We start from the raw sequence: 20,880 nt of genomic DNA, 5'->3' as shown, positions 1-20,880 counted from the left end.
GTGCCTTGTGCACCCTTCTTACACACTGCCTCTAGTGGCCGGCCCTTGGTGGTACAGTTGGTGCTTGATTTAAGTATACAAGCATGGCAACACTGCACTTGGCACACTTGCACTCATGTGCACTAGTAGCAGGACACAGCAGGCTCGACATGGATTTTAACCATCATCTTCCCGAAGTCCATGGTGTATGTGTATTGAACCAGGAACCTAGAAATGATGGAGAGGCTTTGTCCCATCATAGCCCTCAGTGGTTCACAACCCCACAACAGGCCACAGCAGTCCACCCACCCCAGCAGCCCCCCTGCGGGTCCGGGGGTTAGAATAGGCCTGAGGTCTTCCTGCCTGTCGTAAGAGGCAACTAAAAGGAGTCCATCCCTCTCAAGGGGGTAGTTAGCGCCTGCATCCAGAGACGGACGGTCACACAACCTATAATTGTGGTCTTTTTGGTTTTTCACTTCTCGTTTCTTCCTTCTTTGGTTGGTTCCTTTCTTTGTTCTTCTCCATCTCACTGTCTTCCTTACTCTTTCCCTTGCCTTCTTCTCCTTGCCTTCTTCTCCTTGCCTTCTTCTCCTTGCCTTCTTCTCCTTGCCTTCTTCTCTTTGCCTTCTTCTCCTTGCCTTCTTCTCCTTGCCTTCTCTGGTCTCCGCTTCAGCATTTGAGTCAGTCTCTCATCTCTCTCTCTCTTCCTTTTCCTCTTCTTCCTTCCTTCCTCCCTGTGCGCGCCTGAAGGCCGACCCACGCATTCGCACGCGTAGCCGGTGACGGGGTAACGCGTAATTCCCCGCCCTGGGTAGACAAGTAAGGCACGCACGTACCCCCTGGTAAAGGCCAGGCCCAGGGAGGGGTGATTGCCTGAGCTGATACCTTCTGACCATGCCGATTGGTCCCTCCGTCTGTTTCTCGGGAGGTGTGACCTGAGGTGTAAACATTCACCTAATGCGGGAGTGCCCTCTGAGAGGGTCCCCATAAGGAAGGAGCGCGCCATCGGAGACGCTGGCAATCATGGGGGATTCCTCCGCAATGGATTTCTCTTCTTCTCTCTCAACTTCTGCCCACAAACGGAAACATGACAAGCCCCCAGTGACAAAAGTACTACCGCCTACCCCACAGTTCCTCGTCATTTCTCGATCTGAGGACGGAAAGGATTTTTCCTCTGTCAACCCTTTCGTTATCCAGAAGGGCGTAGATGCCATAGCCAGTACTGTTAAGTCTTGTACGAGGTTGCATAATGGCACCTTGTTACTAGAAACTGAGAGCGCCTTTCAGGCACAGAAACTGCTTTGAGCCACACTCCTGTAGACTTTCCCTGTCCGGGTGGAGGCTCACCGAACTTTGAATTCGTCTCGTGGTGTGGTCTATACTAGATCCCTCGACGGATTGACTGACGAGGAGATTCAGTCTTTCCTCGCTGAGCAGGGAGTGACGGCTGTCCATAGGGTCCTGAAAAAGGTCAACAATGACCTTGTACCGACCCGGACACTTTTCTTGACCTTTGATAGTATTAAGCTGCCATCGCGCATCAAAGCGGGCTACGAGGTTATTTCTGTTCGCCCCTATGTCCCGACACCTACACGCTGCTACCAGTGTCAGCGTTTCAATCACACTCGACAGTCTTGTTCCAATGCGGCTAAATGTGTCACTTGTGGCAGGGATGCCCATGAGGGGGACTGTCCACCTCCGTCTCCGCGTTGTGTGAACTGTCAGGGTGACCATGCAGCATCCTCCCGCGACTGTCCCGTCTATAAGGAAGAACGCTGTATCCAAGAAATTCGCGTCAAAGAGAAAGTGTCCACCTTGGCTGCTCGCAAGCTATTGGCTAGTAGGAAGCCCACGCTGCTCCCAGCGGGGTAATACAGTAATGTCCTCGCCTCTCCTCGGACTACCAGGGAGGTGGCAACCCAGACATGCGATCTGACCTTCAGCACCACGGTCGTCCGCTCGGCCAGTGCTAAGATCGCGCGGTCGACGTCTCCTCTTCCTCCCATCACCCCACAGACACCAGCCCCTTCATCAGCTTCTGCTAAGACGAAGACCCAGAAGTCAGATGCACAGGCCTTCAAAAAGGAACTGTCCCGTGCAGACTTCCTACGTACCTCGACCTCCCAGCCATCGACTGGTACTTCCACAAAACGACCTTCCAAGAAGGCTCATAGGAAGCACAGTTCTCCTTCTCCGCCACGGCGCATTTCTTCTCCTGCGCCACCCAGCGGTTGCCGCCCCAGGCCGTCATCCGTTTCGCCTGGCCGCACCGCTGGTAGCCGAACATCTGGCCGCTCACCGGCGGAGGAAGCTCCCCCTCCTGGCCATCTTACCAAGATGGCCGATGAACCTATAGAACTAATGGACGATGACTGTCCGCCTACTGATAGCGGCGGCAGTGCTCGCTCGAAGCCAGGCCCTCAGCATCCTTCGAGGTGACCCCTTCTTTCATCTTCCTTTTCTTCTTACGATGGCACTTATTCACTGGAATATTCGCAGCATTCGCTCCAACCAAGAGGATTTGAAGTTGCTGCTCCGCTTGCACCGTCCGCTCGTCGTAGCCCTCCAGGAAACGAAGCTACGCCCATGCGATCAAATTGCCTTGGCACACTACACCTCTGTGCGTTTTGACCTACCCCCTGTGGTAGGTATCCCGGCTCATGGAGGGGTTATGTTGCTGGTCCGGGATGATATTTACTACGATCCCATCATGTTGCACATCGGCCTGCAGGCAGTTGCCATCCAAATTACTCTCCCCACTTTTACATTTTCCATTTGTACCGTTTACACTCCATCGTCGTCTGCCGTTACCAGGGCAGACATGATGCAACTTATTGCTCAGCTACCTGCACCATTTTTGTTAACTAGAGACTTCAATGCCCACCATCCCCTTTGGGGCTCTCCAACATCCTGCCCGAGGGGCTCCCTGTTAGCAGACCTTTTCAACCAGCTCACTCTTGTCTGCCTCAATACTGGCGACCCTATTTTTCTTTCGGACACATCTCACACCTATTCCCATTTAGACCTCTCTATATGTACTACCCAACTTGCATGCCGGTTTGAGTGGTATGCACTTTCTGATACATATTCGAGCGACCACTTCCCGTGTGTTATCCATCTCCTGCAGCATACCCCCTCTCCGTGCTCATCTAGTTGGACCATCTCCAAAGCAGACTGGGGGCTCTTCCCTTCCAGGGTGACCTTTCAGGATCAAACCTTCACAAGCTGCGATCGTCAGGTCGCTTACCTCACGGAAGTCATTCTCACTGCTGTTGAATACTCCATCCCTCACCCTACTTCTTCTCCACATCGCGTACCGGTCCCCTGGTGGCCCGCAGCATGTAGAGATGCTTTACGTGCTCGTCGACGTGCTTTACGCACCTTTAAACGCCACCCTACAGTGGCGAATTGTATCAATTATAAACGATTACGTGCACAGTGTCGTCGTATTATTAAAGAAAGCAAGAAGGCCAGCTGGGCTGTTTTCACAAGCACCTTCAACAGTTTTACTCCTTCTTCTGTTGTCTGGGGTAGCCTGCACCGGCTATCTGGCACTAAGGTCCACTCACCAGTTTCTGGCTTGACGGTCACGAATGACGTCCTTGTGGCCCCCGAGGATGTCTCCAATGCCTTCGGCTGCTTTTTCACAGAGGTTTCGAGCTCTACTCATCACCACCCTGCATTCCTCCACCGCAAACAGGCAGAGGAGGCTAGGCCACCTAACTTCCGCTCCTCGAATCGTGAAAGTTATAATGTAATGCCCCATTCACCATGCGGGAACTCGAAAACACACTTGGCCAGTCACGGTCCTCCGCTCCAGGGCCTGATTCTATTCGTATTCAGTTGCTGAAGAACCTTTCTCCTGTGGTTAAAGGTTTTCTTCTTCGTACTTACAATCACATCTGGATTGAGGGACATGTTCCCGCATGCTGGCGCGAGTCTATTGTTTCTCCCGATCCCTAAGCTGGGGAAGGACAAGCACTTGCCTTCCAGTTATTGACCCATCTCGCTTACCAGCTGTGTCTGTAAAGTGATGGAGCGAATGGTTAACTCTCGATTGGTTTGGCTGCTTGAGTCTCGACGCCTACTTACCAATGTACAATGTGGATTTCGTAGGCGCCGCTCTGCTGTCGACCATCTGGTTACCTTGTCGACCTTCATTATGAATAACTTCTTGCGGAAGCGCCCGACCGCGGCTGTGTTCTTTGATTTGGAGAAGGCTTACGACACGTGTTGGAGGGCGGGTATTCTCCGCACCATGCATACATGGGGTCTTCACGGTCACCTCCCTCTTTTTATTCATTCCTTTTTAATGGATCGACAGTTCAGGGTACGTGTGGGTTCTGTCCTGTCAGACACCTTTCGCCAGGAGAATGGGGTGCCACAGGGCTCAGTTTTGAGCGTCACTCTCTTCGCCATAGCAATCAATCCAATAATGGATTGCCTCCTAGCTGATGTATCAGGCTCCCTTTTCGTGGACGATTTGACCATCTATTGCAGCGCGCAGCGTACATGTATCCTGGAGCACTGTCTTCAGCGTTCTCTTGACCGTCTTTACTCCTGGAGTGTCGCCAATGGCTTCCGTTTTTCTGCCGAGAAGACGGTCTGTATTAACTTCTGGCGCTACAAAGAGTTTCTCCCACCGTCCTTACAACTCGGTCCCGTTGCTCTCCCATTTGTGGCGACAAGAAAATTTTTAGGTCTTACATTTGACAGGAAACTTAGCTGGTCTCCACATGTGTCATATTTGGCTGCCCGTTGTACCCGTTCTCTAAATGTCCTCCGTGTTCTCAGTGGTATGTCGTGGGGAGCGGATCAAACCGTCCGACTTCGCCTATATCGGTCGATCATCCGCTCCAAGCTGGATTATGGGAGCTTCGTATACTCCTCTGCACGGCCATCCACATTACGCCGCCTCAACTCCATACAACATCGGGGTTTACGACTTGCGATCGGAGCGTTTTATACTAGTCCCGTAGAGAGTCTTCATGCTGACGCTGGTGAATTGCCACTCACCTACCGGTGTGATATACTGCTGTGTCGGTATGCCTGTCGGCTACTGGCAATGCCCGACCACCCGTCTTATCGTTCCTTTTTTGACGACTCTCTCGACCATCAATACGGGTTGTAGGTCTCTGCCCTGCTACCCCCTGGAGTTCGCTTTCGTCGCCTCCTTCAACACCTTAATTTTTCACTCCCTGCAACCTTTCGAGTGGGCGAGAGCCACACGCCACCTTGGCTCCAGGCTCAGGTTCGCGTTCACATTGACCTCAGCTCGCTCCCAAAGGAGGTTACCCCCGGTTCGGTCTACCACTCCCGTTTTGTCGAACTTCGTTCGAAGTTCATTAATATGACCTTCATTTATACAGATGGCTCTAAGACCAGTGACGGGTTCGGGTGTTCCTTTATTGTCGGGGCACAAAGTTTCAAATACCGGCTCCATGGCCATTGTTTGGTCTTCACAGCTGAGCTCTTTGCCCTCTACCAGGCTGTTCTTTCATCTGCCGCCGCCGACATTCTGCTTATGTCATCTGCTCCGATTCCCTGAGTGCCATCCAGAGCCTCAGTGATCCGTACCCGGTTCACCCTTTCGTGCACCGGATCCAACGCTCTCTTCAGCAGCTGGTGGACGTCGGTTCTCTGGTTAGCTTTATGTGGGTTCCTGGCCATGTCAGTATCCCTGGGAACGAAGCTGCAGATGCCGCGGCCAAGGCTGCGGTCCTCCAGCCTCGGACAGCTTCTTGTTGTGTCCCTTTGTCAGATTGTAGCAGGGTCATTTCTTGGCGCATTTTATCGCTGTGGCATGCCGATTGGGCTGCACTTACAGACAACAAGCTTTGGGCCTTGAAACCTCTTCCCGCGGCTTGGACGTCCTCCTCGCGCCCTTCTCGGCAGGAGGAGGTAGTTTTGGCCCGGTTATGAATTGGACACTGCCAGTTCAGCCATTGCCATCTGCTGACGGCTGCGCCGGCGCCGTTCTGCCCATGTGGGCAATTGCTGATGGTCTGCCACATTTTAACGTCCTGTCCGGATTTTACTACACTGCGTCTTGATCTTGGCCTGCCATGTACTTTAGATGCCATTTTAGCGGATGACCCACGAGCAGCTGCTCGCGTTCTTCATTTTATCAACTTGACAACCTTCTCTAAGGACATTTGATTATGCTGTTTTTTTAATCCTATGCCTGTCAGTCTGTCTTTTATCGTGTTTTCCGTTTTGTTGCTGTTTTAAACTTGTGACTCATGGTGCATTCCTAACGTAGTCTGGGCGCTAATGACCGTTAAAGTTGTGCACCCTAAAACCTCAAAAAAAGAAAAAAAAAAAAAAAAAAAAAAAAAAACACCCCAGCCCACTGCTGCCCCACACCGAACCCAGGATTATCATGACCACAGTAGACCCCCCCCCCCCCCCCACTGCCCCCCCCCCTCAGGAACATCTCATACCAGATGAGTGTAACCCCAAATGTCAGCGTGGTAGAGTAATTATGGTGTACTTGTACATGGAGACAGTGTTTGTGCAGCAATCGCTGACATAGTGTAACTGAGGCGAATACGGGGAACCAGCCCACATTCACTGAGGCAGATGGAAAACTGCCTTATAAATCATCCATAGACTGACTGGCATACCAGACCTCAACACTAATCCACTGGGCGGATTCATGCTGGGGACCAGCATGCCTTCCTACTTGGGAAGTAGAGCATTAGACTGCATGGCTAGCCGGGCGGGCAAGTCCAGGGTGCTGACCACTGCGCCATTTTGCCCAGTAAATATTATTTGTTTTTAGTTACAATAGCATTGTGACAAGATTAATTACAAATGTGGAAGTGTAGCATTTCAGTACAGCAACTACTTTTCAAGGGTAGGGTATTTACTCCCTTTTGGTGACTACTATGTAAAAGAGTCTATTTTTAAATTATTATGCAAAGGAGATATAGGGAAAAGCGAAAGTTATAAAACAAAAAATGTAATTACCTACTTTAAAATTTATTGTTTTTGTAGATCTTACTGTACAGTGTGTGTGATATATATATATATTAACTGTTAGAGAAACTGACACAAAAATAAAACAATTGCACATCACCATTTTGCTAAAATTGTAACTAGCTCTGATGAAAAAGGGTATTTTATGCTCACTATTCAGAATTTACATTTAAAGTCACGCATATTTTGAACAAACTGATTTTTAAAAAGTTGTTCTTACCGCACAATCCACAAAATATTTTCCAGTAATCTTCTCTAGACCTGGAGTGACTGCCAGGTGCACCAATGTCTGTGCCCCCTCATAAGGAGTCTGCAAACAATATAAATCTTTATCTTAAAATGCAGGTTAAAAAGCAATTTTTCTCAAGTATTTATAAAAGTTTTAGTATCAGTTACAAATTTTAACTTATCATTAATAATCAAAATAATCTTTGCACCTAAAACAATATAAATGCTTTAAATGTAATGAATATATGTGTCAGACACTATCATATAAATATTTGATCATACTAATGTACTGCAACTGAAGACATATAAAACAGTACTATAGAGAATGGAGTCAGAACTAACTGATTGAGTATAAACATCTTCTATTTAACAACTGTTTCAGTTTGCCCTTTAAAATATATCCACGGAGTTGTTTTATATTTTTTGCAACCGGTTATAGAACTATCTTCTAGTAGCATGTAGGATGTGATCTGTACCTCCTTTACCATTCAGTATCTAGTGACAATCATGTCTAATTCATTTATTGTAACAAAATAAGGCTCTATTCATTTCACTTGTTTCTACATTCTCTTTTAGAAAAATAATTGTCTTAAAAACAAAAGTAGACATACTTGATAAAATAGTCCCTACAGATTGATGTTTGCTTATATTAGCAATTATTGTTGTAACTGCTCTCTTGTGAAACTGAATACCCTGTCCATGTGGTTTGTGGTTGTCACCTCCTCTCCCATCCCCCCCAGATTTAAATCCCACATTGGAAATTTGAGTGGATTAATCCATAGTAGATTTATTTCAGAACAGGAGGAGTTGTTATATTTGTTAGGTATTTTAATAAATAAATATTGCTGTTTAACAAGAAGTTATCTGGAAAATTATAGGTCTGTAATTCTGTTCATCTCTTGGTAAATGAATGATGCCCATGAAGAATGCAGTCTTAATGTAAACTATGTGTATTCAGTTTTAACTTGTAATTCAGTATACTAAAGTGCACAACTGCAGGTCTCACTACTATATCCATCAGATTATACACAGTCTAATGATGTATCAAACAATACTAAAAACTAAGACAGAGAATGAACAGTTATGTTACCATGTTAATAGATAGTTCTGGCAGAACATAAGTAATTTAATGGTAAAGGTAACAACTATAAACTATGTCGGAACTGTAGTTCTGCAGCTTGACTGAGATGAGGGACTGTATCAGGTTGAATGGATGAGGGGAGAAAGTACTCATGGAGCAGGAAGGTGGTTTGGGAAAGGATGGCTGAGAGGGAGGGAGCTAGTGCATGGGATAGGAGTACCTCATGGAGTAGGCACATGGGACAGGAACACATTGTGGTACCAGTGAGTCTGTGCAGTGGATGATGATGATGATAATGATGATGATGATGATGATGATGACGATGACTTGATAACATGGAGGAATCAATTGAGAGGGATTAAGGAACATAGGAAGGGAGAGTGTAGGGAAGAGGTTGTGGGTACAAGATGAGTGAAGGTAGGATCCTGGGACACGGTGTAGGAAGGTAGGCATCACAGGGTAGTGTAGATTGAGCCCGGGAGGATTCTAGTAATAGAGGATGTGTTGCAAGAACTTACCTGAACTATATAGAGAGGAATCCCACCCGTTGGCTTTGACCCATGACATAAGGCTATTATGGTGTGTGACGTCATGATGGCATGGGATTTAGTTTGTGAGAGTGGCGTGTTTGTAGGTGTTGTTTTTAAGTGATTGGTGGTGCTCTCTGGTGGTGTTTTTATGTGTTGTGTGTTAGGTGATGTTTGGTGATGTTTTTGGTTTAGTTTGCGTGTGTGGCGTGTTTATAGGTGGCGCATTGTTGTGGTCGGTGGTTCTCTCTGGTGATATGTTTATGGGTAGCATGTTACATGGTGTAGGGGTTCATTTGCATGGTGGCATTGCACGTGTATGGTATCAGTAGTGACTGTGCTTTCAGTTGAATATTTTTCAGTGAGTTAACGATTTTGGTTTTGATATGTCGAAGTTATTGTAGTTTTATTCTGTTTGTTGTGTGTGAATTTTGGTAAATTGCTTTTTTTATGTCTCTGGTAGGTATGGATATGACTGGCAAGGTCAACAGTTTTTGGTTGTCAGCGATGATGGGGGACAGTGCGTTGCCTCTAATAAAATTTCTTCAACTATTCGGATTTTTGGATGAAGTCGTGAAGTGTTCAGTGTGTCGTGAAGAAATGAGGATTACTAAAGTTCCGGTGGTGTCTCAGACCAGGGACGGCTATATGTGGAGATGTCATAAGGATAACAGGTCAAGGGAAGTGTTCGATTCCAATTTTGTTGGGTCGCTTTTTTTTTTAAAAAAAAAAAAGGTGGTGGCGATTGTGGATGTGGGTAGTTTGGGGATTTATGACTTGGAATCAGTAGTGTCTGTTGACCTATATATGTCGAGGGAAGTGCTCAATTCCAATGTGTGGCTGTGGTTGTGGGTGTTCCGGTATCAGGAGTTGCTGTTGAGCTATATAGGTCAAGGGAAGTTTTTGATTCCAGAGGATATTGTGTTTAGTGGAATTTGGGGAGTTTTGTATAGTCTGTTTTTTTTTCTTCATTTTGTGTGGTTTGGTATGGTGGTGTGTGTCTAAATTTGTTTATATTTACTTTGTCCCCACCCAAAAATCCCCAATCTCCCATGTTTTCATGTTTACGTAATGACGTCATAGGTGCCATATTGGAGTCGTAGTGTATGGTTGTTTCCACCATATTTGTGACGCGATGGGTCAAAGCAGACGGGTGGAAAATATATATATATGTCTAAAAACAAAGATGATGTGACTTACCAAACGAAAGTGCTGGCACGTCAATAGACACCCAAACATACACACAAAATTCTAGCTTTCGCAACCAGCAGTTTCCTCCCTCCTTCCCTATTTCCTGTGGGTTTTAAAACCCATATCCTTTCATCTTTCCCTGTCCTTCCCTCTTTCCTGACGAAGCAACCGCTGGTTGTGAAAGCTAGAATTTTGTGTGTGTATGTTTGTGATTGTTTGTGTGTCTATCGATGTGCCAGCCAGTGCTTTCGTTGGGTAAGTCACATCATCTTTGTTTTTAGATATATTTTTCCCATGTGGAATGTTTCCCTCTATTTTTTTTATATATATATATATATAGAGGGAAACATTTCACGTAGGAAAACTATATCTAAAAACAAAGATGATGTGACTTACCAAATGAAAGTGCTGGCAGGTCGACAGACACACAAACATACACACAAAATTCAAGGTTTCGCAACAAACTGTTGCCTCATCAGGAAAGAGGGAAGGAGAGGGAAAGACGAAAGGAAGTGGGGTTTAAGGGAGAGGGTAAGGAGTCATTCCAATCCCGGGAGCGGAAAGACTTACCTTAGGGGGAAAAAAGGATGGGTATACACTCGCGCGCGCACACACACACATATCCATCCACACATATACAGACACAAGCAGACATATTTAAAGACAAAGAGTTTGGGCAGAGATGTCAGTCGAGGCAGAGGTGCAGAGGCAAAGATGTTGTTGAATGACAGGTGAGGTATGAGTGGCGGCAACTTGAAATTAGCGGAGGTTGAGACCTGGTGGGTAACGGGAAGAGACGATATACTGAAGGGCAAGTTCCCATCTCCAGAGTTCTGACAGGTTGGTGTTAGTGGGAAGTATCCAGATAACCCGAACAGTGTAACACTGTGCCAAGATGTGCTGGCCATGCACCAAGGCATGTTTAGCCACAGGGTGATCCTCATTACCAGCAAACACTGTCTGCCTGTGTCCAATCATATGAATGGACAGTTTGTTGCTGGTCATTCCCACATAGAAAGCTTCACAGTGTAGGCAGGTCAGTTGGTAAATCACGTGGCTCTGCCTTTGATCGTGTACACCTTCCACGTTACGGGACTGGAGTAGGTGGTGGTGGGATGGTGCATGGGACAGGTTTTACACCGGGGGCAGTTACAAGGGTAGGAGCCAGAGGTTAGGGAAGGTGGTTTGGGGATTTCATAGGGATGAACCAAGAGGTTACGAAGGTTAGGTGGATGGTGGAAAGACACACTTTCCTCTCCCACATCCACACCGGCTGTTCAGAGCATCCTCCTACAGGCCAACCGCAAATTAGAACAGCATGCCACCCTCCACCGCAAAAAACTATCCAATCTCCTGGTTTCCCACCTCCAGAAAGGCAACTCACTCACCCTCCACAACCTTTCCAGCAAACCTCAACCTTCTCTCATTGCACACAAACCCAGTCTCTCCTATCTACTCAATCTCCCACTTCCAGCTCAACTCCCTCCAAAACCTCAAAATTCTAATCAACACAATCTCGAAACACAGCACCCTAATTCAGTAGTTAACCTACCTCCAAACCTCTCTCCCAGTCCGAAACCTCTGTCCTATCCAGAGGCCTCACCTTCAGCCCTACTCCCAGATTCAGCTGAACAGCCCTCATCAAAGATTTACTGTCCTACACTCGTACTCTCTGCTGGAAATATCACTTTGCCATGAAGAAAAATAATCTTAATCCTACTCCTAATGATCTAACTCCCCAAGATACTATCCAAATTGAACCCTGACTGGAACAGTTCCGTCCTCCGTCACAGCGGGACCCGCCTCCTCTTCCTCAAAATCACCCTCTCCAAACCTTCCAGGAATTTCTGACTTCCAGCCTTGCCTCTCAATCCTTCTTGAAAAACCTTAATCCTACTCCCAACTCCTGATGAAGCAACTGTGGGTTGTGAAAGCTTGAATTTGTGTGTCTATCGACATGCCAGCACTTTCGTTTGGTAAGTTACATCATCTTTGCTTTTAGATATATTTTTCCCACGAGGAATGTTTCCACACACACACACACACACACACACACACACACACACACAGGGTGAGTCACCTAACATTACCGCTGGATATATTTCGTAAACCACATCAAACACTGACGAATCGATTCTGCAGACCGAATGTGAGGAGAGGGGCTAGTGTAATTGGTTAATACAAACCATAAAAAAATGCACAGAAGTATGTTTAACACAAACCGACATTTTTTTAAATGGAACCCCGTTAGTTTTGTTAGCACATCTGAACATATAAACAAATATGTAATTAGTGCCATTTGTTGCATTGTAAAATGTTAATTACATCCGGAGATATTGTAACCTAAAGTTGATGCTTGAGTACCACTCCTCCGCTGTTCGATCGTGTGTATCAGAGAGCACCGAATTACGTAGGGATCCAAAGGGAACGGTGATGGACCTTAGGTACAGAAGAGACTGGAACAGCACATTATGTCCACATGCTAACACCTTTTTATTGGTCTTTTTCACTGATGCACATGTACATTACCATGAGGGGTGAGGTACACGTACACACATCATTTCCGTTTTCAATTGTGGAGTGGAATAAAGTGTGTCCCAACATGTCAGGCCAAAAGATGTTCAATGTCTGCTTGTGTCTGTATATGTGTGGATGGATATGTGTGTGTGTGCGAGTGTATACCTGTCCTTTTTTTCCCCCTAAGGTAAGTCTTTCCACTCCCGGGATTGGAATGACTCCCTACCCTCTCCCTTAAAACCCACATCCTTTCATCTTTCCCTCTCCTTCCCTCTTTCCTGACGAAGCAACTGGGGGTTGCAAAAGCTCGAAATTTTGTGTGTGTATGTTTGTGTGTTTTTTATTGTGCCTATCTACCAGCACTTTGCCGTTTGGTAAGTCATGGAATCTCTGGAAAATATATATATATACATATATATATATATATATATATATAGTTTCAAGAGAAGAATACAGATGAAGAGAGAATTTCCATGAAAGGAAAGGCAAAGGGTCCTGTCAGGAAGGTGACAGTTCATAGTAACTGATGGAAAGTCAATGAGTAAAATGAAAGTGAAATCTGGTGTTCCCCAAGGAAGACTTATAGGTCCTCTGCTGGTTCTAATCTATGTAAATGATTTAGGAGATAATCACAGTTGCCATCTTCAATTGTTTGCAGAAGATATTTACTGCCTAGTAAACTCACCAGAACATCAAAACGAGACACAAAATGATTTAGACAAGATATCTGTATAATGTAGAAAGTGGTAATTGACCCTAAATAATGAAAAGTTTGACATCATCCACATGAATATTAAAAAAAAATCAATTAGATTTTGTTCAAGACAAATCACAAAAATCTCAAAATTATCAGTTCATCTAAATAAATAGGGACTATATTTATGAACAGTCCAAATTTGAATGATCACATGGACAATTTTGTTGCAAAGGCAAGCTGAACACTGTGTTTCATTGGCGGAACACTTAGAAGATGCAATGGGTCTACTAAAGAGTCTACCTGCACTATTCTTGTTTGTCCTCTGCTAGAGGAGCAGTACTGCAGTGAGGTATGGGATACTTAGCAGATAGGATCAACAGATAGAGTGCCATGGATATGATACATCAGTTGAGGTGGCAATCATTAAACAAAGGCATTTTTCATTGTGGCATAATCTTTTCAGGAAATTTCAATCTCCAGTGTTCTCCTCTGAACATAAAAATATTTTATTGACATCCACCTACATAGGAAGAAATGAACATTGTAATAAAATAAGAGAAATCAGAGGTTGCATGGAAAGATTTAAGTGTTTATTTTTTCCAGACACTTTGAGAGTGGAAGTGGTAGAGAAATAGAGTGAATATGATTCAGTCAACACATTGCAGGGCACTTAAGAGTGAACTGCAGGGAAGTCATGTAGGAGTAAAAATGAAAATTTGTGAAAAATAAGATATTTCTTAGAACTAAACCCTTCTAACCCTTCAAACTGGGAACAACATTGTACAGATATGTGGTGGATGATTTTCGTGGGGGCAAGGGGGAGAAAGGTTTTAGAATGGGTTTAGCTGTAATACTAAAAACATACGTGCAGCTGCTAATAATTATCTAAAGGTCACAAAAAATTTGGCTTCTGAGAAAAGACTCTCAGAGCTTTGGCTTGCTATTTTCTTTTTCTTTGTTCCACAGGTCAAGCAACATTCAGGATGTGTCTGATCAATAACACGAAACATTTCATTGCCTGATGTATGTTGCCAGTGACAAAATAAGTGAATTACACATAACTTATAAAGAGAAAAAATTTGGATGTGGGAAAAAGTCCACTGATAGCATTTCTTGAAACATTCACCAGTCTGCAGGACCACAGCATTGCTTCTGTAATTTTTACAAGTTACTGAATGAATATTCATGTAGAGTAGTCTTGCCAAGCATGGATTATGCCAAATATTAAATTTGTATTCCTACATAAGAAATACCTGAAGTAAACTTTTAAACACATAACCAAAACTTTCAGAAAGAAGTCAGTTTTCCACATCCACATCTACGTACATACACCGCAAGCCACCATATAGTGCATGGTAGATGGTGTCTTTACCACTACTAGCCATTTTCTTTCTTGCCCCACTCACAAATGGAGCAAGGAAAAACTGACAATCTGTATGCCTCCTTATGAGCCCTAATTTCTTGCATCTTAGCTTCATGGTCCTTACATGAAATGTATGTTGGCAGCACTATAATTTCCTGAAGTCAGCTTCAAATGCCAATTCTTTACATTTTCTCAATAGTCTTCCCTCCAGCGATTCCCATTTGAGTCCCCGAAGCATCCCCATAATACTTAAGTTTGCTTGAACCTACCGATAACAAATCTAGCAGGCTGCCTCTGAATTGCTTTGATGTCTTCCTTCAATCTGACCAGTTATGGATCCCAAAACCTCTATCAGTACTCAATAACAGACTGAAGCAGCATCCTATATGTGGTCTCCTTTACAGATGAACAACACTTTCCTAAATTCTCTTAATACACCAAATTCGACCATTCACCCTCCCTACCACAATTCTCTCATGCTCATTCCATTTAATATTGCTTGTAACATTACATCAAAATGTTTAAATGATGTGACTGTGTCAAACAGCACACTACTAATGCTTTAACTGAATATCACCAGTTTGTTTTTTCCTACTCATCCATATTGACATACATTTTTCTAAATTTAGAGCTAGCTGCCATTCATCTCACCGACAAGACATTTTTTCTAAATAACCTTTTATCCTGCTACAGTCATTCAACTTCGGCTTCCTGCAAACCACAGCATCATCAGCACACAGCCACTGACTGCTGTCCACCTGTCCACCAGATCATTTATAAATACAGAAAATCATGGCAGTCCTACCACAGTTCACTAGGGTATTCCTGATGATTTCCTTGTCTCTAATGAGCACCTATTCTGTGTGCTTCTATCTTCATTAATAGTCAGCAGTGTGGCACTGTGTCAAATACTTTACAGAAATCTAGAAATACGGAATTTATTGCCTATCATCCATCATCAGGATCTCATAAGAGAAAAGGGCAAGCTGAGTTTCACATGAGCAATGCTTTCTAAAATGTCTTATATGTGGCCAGAAGTTTTCCCCTCTCTTAGAAAATTTATCATATTCAAACTGAGAATATGTTCAAGGATTCTGCAGCAAGCCCATATTAAAGATATTGGTCTGCAATTTTGTGGGTACATTCTTTTATCTTTCTTATATACATGAGTCACCTGTATGTTTTTCCAGTTATTTGTGACTTTGTGCTGGGCGAGAAATTTGTAATAAATGCAACCGGAGTAAGGGGCCACTGCTGTAGGGTTCTCTATGCAAAACTTAACTGGGATTACATCAGGAGCGGGTGACTTATTTGCTTTCAACTCTTTCAGCTGTTTCTCTCTGTCAGCTAAGCTAATTGCTGTATCCTCCATATGCAAGTCTGTGCAATGGACAATTTGACGGGATGTTTGTGTGATCCCCCTCCAGTGAATGATTACTTTAATGTGAAATTTAAGACTTTGGCTTTACTTTTGCTGTCTTCTACTACCTCATCAGACTGGCCAATGAGAGACTGGATGGAAGCCTTAGATTCACTTATTGGTTTTACATAGGACCATAGTATTCTCAGACAGATCTTTTACTAAGGTATGATGGTGACATTTGTTGTATGCTTCACGCATAGATCTTTTCACAGATGCACAAATCTCTACCAGCTTTTGCCTGTAACCATTTATATATACCCTTCTGAACCAAGAGTGCAACATCCTTCCTCATCATCATCTGAATTTTGCTTTTTAAACCATGGTTGGTCCATCCTTAATCCACTAACTGGGCACATAATTGTATAGCACATGATTTACAATCTGTTTAAACATTGTCCCAATTCCTCTGTGTCCATCAAATATGAACTAAATGATGTCAATTCATTCTCTAAGTGACACGCTAGCAACTGTTTATCTGTTCTTATTAGCAGAAACACACTCCTAGCCTTCATGAGTGATTTATTTACTTTTGTAACCTACTCGCTATTATGACATCATGCTTATTAATCAACATTTATGAGTGAATAATTTTCATTTAAAAATATGCGGTGTCTGGCACAAAAATCTTGATTTCATTTCTTGAAAATGGGGATCAGTGTCTTGACAAAATCTTAAGTATGAATTTTCCAGGACTACAAAAGTTGAAGACATACGTGAATCTGTAACTCATGATCATTTTTATTTCCAAACCATTTTCTATGTGCACAGCAAAACATATTAAGAATGAGCAAAACTCCAAGAGGATGAACATAAATAAATGATTTTGCAGCTCTTTAGGGAACCAGGGGGAGATTTTGGAATGATGAAAGTTAGGAAACTAAATATGCTCACATTACTGTAATTCTCAGCCAAGTTACTTGTTTACACTTACAACACTCAAGTTTCCAGCAAGCAATATTTTTGGAATTTGTAAATGGTTCTCTCCTCTCTTTGATGACAGGATTGTACTAGGAGACTATGTTTGGGAGGGCTACACATGTAATTGCAGGTTGCAGTTGTGCCTCTGTGATCAAATTACATGACACAATAGAAAATCTATGAGAAATTCTGCAGAATAGCTTGCACTTTTCACACATTTGTGTGTAATCAAAAAAGGAAAAATTGAGATACCAGTTACTTTTGAAGACACAGGGTAGATATATCAAGCAGCAACCTTATTATAAATCTTTGTTATGATTCTTGCTTGTTTCACAAAGACGTACAAAAAAGTTATTGCTCTGACTTTAATTTGTTATAATTATGATTTTCACACAAGAGAATAAAAACAAAGCAGTATGAAAAGGTAAACTCATATCTGGGCAATCAAAGAAACAATAAATCTTCATTAATGCGTTTGCTACATTACCTTAAAATAGGCTTTCGCAATAACAAGGAATATACGGTAATAAAACTTTGGTATTGCCTTAAATATATCAGTTAAAACTGCACCAGGGTGAACACTATTCACAGTAACACCTGAAAGAGAAAAAATAATTAGAAACAAGCTTATTCCCTTTAGCACTGTTCTTAGTTACCAGGGGATGATTTCAAAACCATCTGATTATTGATTACTAAACACATCTGCCAAAATGATTATAGAAATGAATCATGTTAACAATGTGACCTAAGTGTAAACATAAAGTGCTACTTCAGAAATGCAGCTGAACCTGCATCCAAGGTATAATCCATCCAGATGCACTCATGAATTATTGACAGCTACCATTCTTCTCATGTTCCTCATAATGCAACAGTTTAGTATTTTTTATTTATTAGTTATTTTTCATCTGTTTATCACTTTTGTGATCATAATGTATATATAAATGCATGATTTATCTGAACATATGATGTTTGTATAAATGTAAGATATCATGTCACACACATATGAGAAAAAAACAGGTCATGATTTAAGTTTTAAACTATATGTAGTTTCCTTGATTCACAAGAATTTCATAGTTCTTCATATAAAGCTTAGAACACACAGTTGTACTTATGCACAGATTATTTTTTCATGATATGCCAGATGGCTGTTCAGCCCTCTGACCTTATACTGTCTGACTGACAATGAAGCAAAAGGTAAGCAACTTGTGGGATATTGGTGCATTAGGTTACTCTGAAATCAAGCAGCTCAATATCACCACAACAGCTGTCAAGTAATTGGAAGCTTCTACAAAGAGTTGTTGTGGATGAATTACGGGGAGTTTCATATCAGAGGTGCCAAATGTACCTCATGTTCCATCTTCTGTTGTGTGTCTTATCTCCTTTTCAGAACTAAGGTACTGGACCATGTGTCACATGCACACAAATGGGTTCTCCCACCCCTTCTCCCTCATGACACTCCATCCATTCATGATAATGATAGCTGCTGTTGGAGACCCTAAAGTTTTGGAGCAAGACTCATAGAAATGCCTACCATAAATGTTGAGATCTTCAGTCCAAAGATTGGTTAGGTGCAGCTCTTCATGCTACTCTATCCTGCACAAGCCTCTCCATCTCCAAATAAATACTGCAACCAACATCCATTGGAATCTGCTTACTGTGTTCATCTGTTGGTCCCCCTCTACAAATTTTACCCTTCCCACATTTAGTCAAGTTATGCCACAATTTTTTCATCCCAGTCCTATTCTGTATCTCCTTATTAGTTATGTGATCTACCCAACTAATCTTCAGCATTCATCTGTTGCACCATATTTCCGTTTTCTTCTCGTCTGTACTGCTTATTGTTCACATTTCACTTCCATGCAAGGGGACACTTAAAACAAATACTTTTAGCAAAGACTTCTTAATACTTCGATTTATATTCAATGTTAAAAAAATTCTCTTCTCTAGAAATGCTTTTCTTGCCATTGTTAGTGAACATTTTATATTATCTCTTCTTTGCACCCAAGTATCAAGAATAATCTACTACAATTAATGTCTCATTTCTTAATCTAATTTCCTCAGCATGCTTAATTTAATTTGACTACATTTCATTACCCTTGTTTTCCTTTGGTTGGTCCTTATCTTATATCTTACTTTCAAAATAGTATCCATTCTACTCAATTGATCTTACAAGTCCTTCACTGCTCTGACAGAGCTACAGTGTCATCCACAAACCTCAAAGTTTTTATTTCTTCTCCCTGAACTTTAATTCCTTCTGCAAATTTTTCTTCAGTTTTGTTTGCTGCTTGCTCAGTGCACACATTGAATAACATAGGGGACAAGCTACAGCCGTGTCTTATTCCTTTCTCAACCACTGCCTTCCTTTCATGCCCTCCACCTCTTATAACTGCCATTTGGTTTCCGTGCAAGTTGTAAATAACATTCTTTTCCCTGTACTTTATCCCTGCTATCTTCAGAATTTCGAACAGTGTAATCCAGTCACCACAGTCAAAAGCCTTCTTTGTAAACCTACATATATTATGAACATAGGTTCACTTTCCTTGACCTATCTTCCAAGAGAAATCGTATGGTTAGTTCTGCCTCATATATTCCTACATTTTTTTATAACACAAACTGTTCTTCCCTGAGTTTGGCTTCTATCAGTTTCACCATTCCTCTCTAAATAATTTGTGTGAGCATTTTGCAACCATGACCTATTGAACTGATAGTTTGGTAATATTCACATACTTCAGCACCTCTTTTCTTTGGAATTTAACTGCAATATTTTTTTGGAAGTCTGGGGGTATTATTACCTGTCCCATACATTATGGACACAAGGTGGAATAGTTTAGTCGTGGCTGGTATTTCCTCCTTTCTTCAATTAAATTCAGTTTCTCCTGTTATAGCCAAGGATTTCTACAGAGCCTTGCCTTTTTACCTATTTGATCCTCTGCTGTCTTCACTATATCTCTCAAAGCAAACTGTTTGCTTTCTACTGCATTCCTTTCCTCTGTGTTAGTCAGTAGTTGTTCAATGTTCCTTCTGAAACTCTTGACAACCACTACTTCTTACAACTTATCCAACTCCCATCTCCTTAATTTTCCTTTTTTTTCAACTTTTTTAGTTTTAATCTTCAGTTTATAAGCAACAAATTGTGATGAGAGTCCACATCTATCTGCCCATGGAAATATCTGACAGTTTAAAATCTAGTTTTGAAATTTCTGCCTTACCATTATAAAGGGGGTTTTGAAATTTCTGCCTTACCATTATAAAGGGTGGACCATTTTAATTCATAATGGGGAATAACTCCAGAGAGATGAGATACAGGAAAATGTTTCAGATAAAAGTGTAGGTGGCAAAGAGGGACACACATTGCTACTAATAGCTGTGACATTGAATGTGATTTTCTAGGTGATTGTAAGGTTAAAGTGATTTTCTAAAATTGGAACCATAATATTTGATTTTAAGATTCGAAAAGAGCAGCAAATTTTACATATACAATTATACACTATGCAAGGTCATGGCAAGATTCAGTCAAGGTCAAATAAGGAAATATGTTGTTGGTTCTATTAAATGTTGGATACAAGTTGGAAGGGGGATAATGAATCACTTCTCATTACCAATAACCATTATCTAAAGGTAATTATCAAAGGTCAATATAAGGTTGAGTTTTGTTTCTGGAAACCGCTATTTGTGATTTCTGGTTTGGAAAGAGTGAAGAGAGATTTGAATGTTAAGTTTTAATTAATGCATTTATAGCCAAAAGTAAATACATCACAACAAATAAATGTTATTTTGGCATTTTCAAGACAGAAAAAACATAAATAAATAAAATTTATGTTTGTTCTGTCTTGCAAATGTCCTTTCCAATTACTATCTAACATTTTGTTCTGCTGTGTCCCTCTTCTATTCTGAGTTGATCCCTACTAGAACTAAAAGAATTTTGCTTATTTGATCTTTGCTGAATCTTGCTGTGCTGTTGAATAATGTATCATT

At 42.4% G+C, this 20,880-nt stretch overlaps 1 protein-coding gene across 1 annotated transcript in view; it reads right to left on the bottom strand.

The window, feature by feature from the left end:
* The window catches only part of LOC124771063 (retinol dehydrogenase 14-like), a 92,049-nt gene that overhangs the window by 12,973 nt on the left and 58,196 nt on the right, over positions 1–20,880 (bottom strand). Inside the window, exons 5-6 of the mRNA XM_047249283.1 lie at positions 17,393–17,502; positions 7,181–7,270 (exon numbers count right to left, since the gene is read on the bottom strand). Coding sequence (XP_047105239.1) covers positions 7,181–7,270; positions 17,393–17,502 — 200 coding nt within the window. The remainder of the gene's footprint in view (positions 1–7,180; positions 7,271–17,392; positions 17,503–20,880) is intronic.

Source organism: Schistocerca piceifrons, unplaced genomic scaffold (assembly GCF_021461385.2).
Source record: "Schistocerca piceifrons isolate TAMUIC-IGC-003096 unplaced genomic scaffold, iqSchPice1.1 HiC_scaffold_885, whole genome shotgun sequence".
Lineage (NCBI taxonomy): Eukaryota > Metazoa > Arthropoda > Insecta > Orthoptera > Acrididae > Schistocerca > Schistocerca piceifrons.
The sequence above is the reverse complement of the archived record's forward strand: the minus strand, read 5'-3'. Positions and strand labels throughout refer to the sequence as shown.